Source organism: Podarcis liolepis, assembly GCF_965112155.1.
Source record: "Podarcis liolepis genome assembly, chromosome: 13".
Classification (NCBI taxonomy): Eukaryota; Metazoa; Chordata; class Lepidosauria; order Squamata; family Lacertidae; genus Podarcis; species Podarcis liolepis.
Genome location: NC_139573.1, coordinates 10982336 through 10988612, shown reverse-complemented (window position 1 = coordinate 10988612; position 6277 = coordinate 10982336). Strand labels below are relative to the sequence as shown.

Genomic DNA, 6277 nt, shown 5'->3' with positions numbered 1-6277 from the left:
TGGCAACCACTACAGTTGGGCCAGGATTAGTGTAATTTGCTGCTCAAACAGTCTTGTTCCAGTGACCAACCTGACCACTGAATTCTGCACCAGGTATTTGCAAATGTGCTAGCAGTTTTATTGCTGCACCATTAGGTGGAACTAATACCATAGAAGGAAACCAGCAAAAAAGAAGAACCAGAGCAGACTCAAAAGTTGAGTTCCAGATGAAATACTATATAGTATAACAAAAAAATTAAGTAAAAAGGAACAGTGGCCCGTACGGGGATCGAACCCGCGACCTTGGCGTTATTAGCACCACGCTCTAACCAACTGAGCTAACCGGCCCTCTTGGCAAACATATGACATAATGCCCAATATATGACATCAGAAAGAAAAAGGATTAAGTTCGCATTTATCTTAGAAAAATCCGCAGGATGGCACTAGAGTCAGGTATCGAAAAGGCAGAAGACTCATTACAGGATATCCTATCCCAACTACTTTTAGCCTTGGTATTTTAGAGTGCAAGGTGGCGTTAAAACATTGCATAAATTACACTTCTACATTCTAGGACTTTCCAAGTGTATAGGACAAGTTACAAAACAGAGGTGGCTGCATTGCTTCTGGACTAAGGCAAACTGAGAACAATGTTGTAACAGAAAACCCGCGCAATTTTTTTTTGGGGGGGGGGATAAATGAAAGTAATGATCCAAGCCCTCTTTTTGGCAAGTTAAGCGGCTCTTAAAAGAGCCTTTGGGTTCTGTACGTATTTGGGAACGAGTCGAAATTACTTGGAGCTGGTGTACTTGGTGACGGCCTTGGTGCCCTCGGAGACGGCGTGCTTGGCGAGCTCTCCGGGCAGCAGGAGTCGCACGGCGGTCTGGATCTCCCGGGAGGTGATGGTGGAGCGCTTGTTGTAGTGCGCCAAGCGGGAAGCCTCGGCCGCGATGCGCTCGAAGATGTCGTTGACGAAGGAGTTCATGATGCTCATGGCCTTGGAGGAGATGCCCGTGTCCGGGTGGACCTGCTTGAGCACCTTGTAGACGTAGATGGAGTAGCTCTCCTTGCGGCTCTTCTTGCGCTTCTTGTCGCCCTTCTTCTGCGTCTTGGTGACGGCCTTCTTGGAGCCCTTCTTGGCCGCAGGAGCAGACTTCGCTGGTTCCGGCATTGTTAAATCACCTACTTCCTCTTCAGCAGCAAAGAAATGGTACGCAGCGTTGTGCTCAGACCATTCAATTTATAGCAGCAGGATGCAATTAGCATATTCAGCTTCAATGATTTTTATTGGTTAACAACTAGAAGCTACCCAATCGCATCTTCTCATTTTAAGGCGCCCACTTCAAATTTCAAGCTGCTACTTCCTTTGATCTTATTGGATAAGCTCCGACCTGCCCAACCAATGAACTAAAGGAAAAGACTCCCGATTCCAATTCGCTAGTTAAGTCACATGGTTTTAAAGCACTACCCAATAGGAATTCACAATTACAAGCCGGCGGCACGGATAAATATCGAGGAAGAAGCTGCTTCAGAACTATTCCTGCTCGTGCTTTGGCAGTGGAACAGCAACTGAACAAAAGGAAGAAAAGATGTCTGGTCGTGGCAAGCAAGGTGGAAAAGTCAGGGCTAAGGCCAAGACTCGCTCTTCTCGTGCCGGGCTGCAGTTCCCCGTGGGTCGTGTGCACCGTCTTCTGCGCAAAGGGAACTACGCAGAGCGCGTCGGAGCCGGAGCGCCCGTCTACTTGGCTGCTGTGCTGGAGTACCTGACTGCTGAGATCTTGGAGTTGGCCGGCAACGCTGCCCGGGACAACAAGAAGACCAGGATCATCCCTCGCCACTTGCAGCTCGCCATCCGCAACGACGAGGAGCTGAACAAGCTGCTGGGCAAAGTCACCATTGCTCAAGGAGGCGTCCTCCCCAATATCCAGGCTGTGCTGTTGCCCAAGAAAACCGAGAGCCACAAAGCTAAGAGCAAGTGAAGCTCTTCTCAACAAGGAATCCCAAAATCCAAAGGCTCTTTTAAGAGCCACCCACAACTTCAGCGAAAGAGCTAGTTATCTCTAGTATAAGCTACCGATTCTAATATTTGTTAGTTCTCAAGCGCATTTTAAGAATATGCACATAACGGCCTATCAAAAGTTTGATATTTGCTAAGTTCACATTTATCTTCCAATTCTGAATAAGGCATGCTGTACTTTAATGACATGCTAACCTTATTTGTGTAATCCCAAACGTGTTTACTCAAGTAAGCAAAGCTAAACGGGAAAGAACGGGTTAAAATATCTCCATACCAGTGTGGGTGGGGAGTGGCTACCCAAAAATGCAATGATAGAAAGTTAAACTTATACAGTACATTAGGATAAGGCACCTTGAGCCTAGTGACCAAAAGCAGTCTTCTAGGCATCTCTTTCTGTCCCTGGAGACTTTACCCCAGTAAATACAGTACCCTTTGAGACCTGTTTTGCACACTCTTGAGTTTTTTTGCCTTGCTGGAATGAGTCTTACGCTTCCTGCTTGACTGGATGTAGGCCAGAGTGTTGTGCAAGTGGGTGTGGAATTTAGTGCTCTGTTTAAAGGTAACATTCACATTTGTTCCTTTGTCCACTTTTGCCTCTGGCGCTCTACATCCACCCGAAGTTGTCCACAAGGAAATGTAGAAGCCCTCAGGCTGAAAAAAGTTCCCCACACCTGTTGCTCATCAAGAAATTATTGTAGATTTCCTTCAGAGTTTAATTTATTTATTTTGCCAAAAGGACAAGAACAAGATCTGCCGAAACAAATGCAAGAACACAATAAAGTCTGGCATCACTTTGGAGAATTGTGTGTGTGTGTGTGTGTGTGTGTGTATGTAATCAGGAAACCACCTATAGAGAACTGCAGCTTGAGAAGGAAATTGCAAACAAGCTGAATGAATTTCTGTGCTCCAGTCTTCACTGAGAGAGGCACAGGTCAGATACCTCTGCCTTTACCAACTTTTGCAGGAATAGGTATCTGAAGTACTGAAGCAAATAGTGGTGACAAGACCATTTACTTTTCTGGTAGATTTGGTGGGGGGGGGACACCAAGAAATTACCATCCAGCCAAAAGATCTCAAAGAACTCAAATATGAAATTGCTCATATTCTAACAAAGATACATTTGTTTCCCCCTAAGATAAGCCTCCATACCAGAGGACAGAAAATGGGCCAGTATAATGACACTTTAAACCAAGAAAACAAGGAGTCCAGGCAAGATCCTAAATCAGCTCATCTCAGTCACATGACCTGGCAACACCATGTAAATTAAGGCATCAAAAATAGTGGTGTGACTCAAGCACTATTTTAAAGGCTTGTTTTCCTTCTGGCGGGCTTAGGCCAGCTCAGCTAGCAGTATACTTGCTCCAGAATGGAGTCTGGTTGTGGTGTGCTTTACTCTTGCTTCACTTAACTTTACACCAGCTTCTTGTGAATAGGATTACACCGTAGGGTGTAGGTAGATGGAAGTTCAGTTTGCTCTAGCAGGGTTTTCTTAAGTTCAAGACTCATGGATAGCCATCTGCCAGGGATTCTTCGCCAACATTTTAGGGGGTTGGACTGGATGACCCGTTGGGTCCCTTCAAGCTCTACAATTCTATGAATCATCAGTATTGTGAAAGATAAGAGGTATGCTATCCAAGAGGGTCAGTTGTTTGTGTGTCTCACTGTTGAAAGGAAAGAAGCCACAGCTTTTGAACAATGATTACTCTTTCACAGTACAAAGTGGAAAGCAATGGTGCTGGCACTAGGCTAGGGACCTACTGGTTTCTGATATTTGCCACGAACTACAAAGACATCACATTCCTGATTGCCGACCTTGCTTCTTCTATTGCTTCTCTCTCTGCACTGATTGGTTACTCTGGTTTCCTTCCCGCCCCGTCTAAATTTAGGACCGTAATCTACTTGGGTGGTGGGGGTGAGGCAAAGATTTGTCTGTGTCTGTAAACTGTAACCATATACCAGAATGCTTCTATGTGCAGAAATAGATTTGCCATCTGCCTTATGGAGGGCTTCCTTGTAAAGCAAAGACCGGTTTTTGTTTAAAGTGGGGGCGGAGACCCATTTCACAAAATAGCAAGGCTGAATGGATAGGAGACAAAATGTAGTCATTAGAAGGGGCGGGGTGGTTTTGAAATTCTGCCCAATCCCTGCATAGTTTGGGAAATTCGAACTCTGCAACGGTTCCATTCATCTCTTCCAGCCAATCAACGGGCAGCCAGCTACCTATAAATATCCGGCCATGGAACTTTCGCTTTACTTTATCTGTTGTTTCGTCTGTGGGGACTTGCGGCGTTTTGGGTTGTTTTTTATACTTCTTTTGGGAGCAATGGCCCGTACAAAGCAGACGGCTCGCAAGTCGACTGGCGGGAAGGCGCCTCGCAAGCAGCTGGCGACCAAAGCCGCCCGGAAGAGCGCGCCGGCCACGGGCGGAGTGAAGAAGCCTCACCGCTACCGGCCGGGCACCGTGGCGCTGCGCGAGATCCGCCGCTACCAGAAGTCGACGGAGCTGCTGATCCGCAAGCTGCCTTTCCAGCGCCTGGTGCGCGAGATCGCGCAGGACTTCAAGACGGACCTGCGCTTCCAGAGCTCGGCCGTGATGGCTCTGCAGGAGGCGAGCGAGGCTTACCTGGTGGGCCTGTTCGAGGACACCAACCTGTGCGCCATCCACGCCAAGCGCGTCACCATCATGCCCAAGGACATCCAGCTCGCCAGGCGCATCCGCGGAGAGAGGGCCTGAGAAGCGCCCGCCCGCCTGCGTCCCCAGAACACGAATCCTGTTTCAACCACAAAGGCTCTTTTAAGAGCCACCACATGGTCTTGGAAAAGAGCTCGCACGATGCTAAATTACCTCTTGCAGCTTTCCGGCACGTCGTCTGTTAGTAAGGGAAACTAACTTGGAAGGTAACAAAAAGATACAAACTATGAAAATGACCATGGGAATGGGAAATTTGGTATTTAAAGGCTCTTTTAAGAACTTTCTAAAATGAAGCTGGGAAGCCCCGAAAAGGGAATGCATCCTGTTCAGCTCGCGATGGCTTTAGCCTTTTACTTGTTAAGGAAAATGCTAATCCCACCCCCTGGAATTAAATGGGATAGAAATATGCTTCGCTATTTCATTGTTTCTTTGTATGAATAGTCTTTATGCCGCTTATCCTAACTGAATAATACACCCCCCCTTCCCCAAATAATTAAGATTGAAGAAGTTTATAGGTGCCGTTTACCGTAGGACTGCATTCAGAAAGCCACAAATTACTCGATTAATCGTGTTGAGTTGAAATTGACTGCTTAACAGAGTCTCCCAAGGGGAGGGTGCATTTGTTTGATTTGGGCACCATCAGAGCAGGGCCATTCCTCGTCCACCACCCCTAGAGGAGGCTGCTTCTTTCAAGATGGCGAGTGCTAGGTTTGTGTAACATTTAAAGTCGGGATTTTAGATTCAAAAGGCTTTTTAATACATTAGTTAAGCAGCTTCATGTCTAATAAACCTCACCTTTCATAATTCTTATAAAATCCGCTCAATTTCATTGATTTATGTTCTGGAAAATACGCAAGTTACATTGTAATCCTACCGCGTTTATTCAATATGAAACCACCTTAAAAGCATACTGCAAAAAACTACATCCTTTTGAAGTGGAGTATTGAAGCACTTTGTAAGTACCGGAGTTGAAAACATTCGTTTTGTGCTTGACGAGGTGGCCGAGTGGTTAAGGCGATGGACTGCTAATCCATTGTGCTTTGCACGCGTGGGTTCGAATCCCACCTTCGTCGGTATAGTGTTTTTGTTGCTTCAACTTTTGATAAATCAGAAGCACAGACCCATGTGCGCATTCTTAGAAAATGTAAAGCTGAACTTCAGTCTTGAGATCACAGACCCTCATCAGAAATGCTGCCATATATTAGAACATCCCACATACACGTTGATAGGTAGTTTCTTCCACAGATAAAACTTATTGTGCAAAGTATTACTGTATGCTGTCTGTGTTATTTTGAATGGCTTCAAAACAAACAAACCATGACATGATTAGATTCAGGTAGGTAACCCTGCTGGTCAGACTCAGTCGAAATATATATAAAAAAATTAAAAAAAAATCGTCCAGTAGCACCTTAGAGACCAACTAAGTTTGTTCTTGGTATTATAAGCTTGATATAAGCTTCATATGATCAGGAAGTGTAGAATACCAACGTGATGTCACTCGTTTGCCATTAACTAGTGGAAGAAATAAAAAAATTCAGAAGTGTGCATGCACACGAAAACTCATACCAAGAACTAACTTAGTTGGTCTTTAA

At 45.5% G+C, this 6277-nt stretch overlaps 3 protein-coding genes across 3 annotated transcripts; 2 read left to right on the top strand and 1 right to left on the bottom strand.

The window, feature by feature from the left end:
- Positions 1-736: 736 nt before the first annotated feature.
- Positions 737-1154, bottom strand: LOC310691498 (histone H2B 1/2/3/4/6). The gene has a single exon (XM_083471292.1). The coding sequence runs from the start codon at positions 1145-1147 to the stop codon at positions 767-769; it is 381 nt and encodes a 126-aa protein (XP_083327418.1). The 5' UTR covers positions 1148-1154; the 3' UTR covers positions 737-766.
- Positions 1155-1565: 411 nt separating this feature from the next.
- LOC310691319 (histone H2A.J) lies at positions 1566-2037 on the top strand (the record flags this gene model as incomplete). The annotated part of the gene is made up of 1 exon (XM_083471056.1): positions 1566-2037. One exon carries the CDS (start codon positions 1566-1568, stop codon positions 1953-1955), a length of 390 nt encoding a protein of 129 aa, XP_083327182.1. The 3' UTR covers positions 1956-2037.
- Positions 2038-4271: 2234 nt separating this feature from the next.
- LOC310691289 (histone H3.2) lies at positions 4272-5093 on the top strand. Its single transcript, XM_083471014.1, has one exon. It carries the CDS (start codon positions 4317-4319, stop codon positions 4725-4727), a length of 411 nt encoding a protein of 136 aa, XP_083327140.1. The 5' UTR covers positions 4272-4316; the 3' UTR covers positions 4728-5093.
- Positions 5094-6277: the final 1184 nt, after the last annotated feature.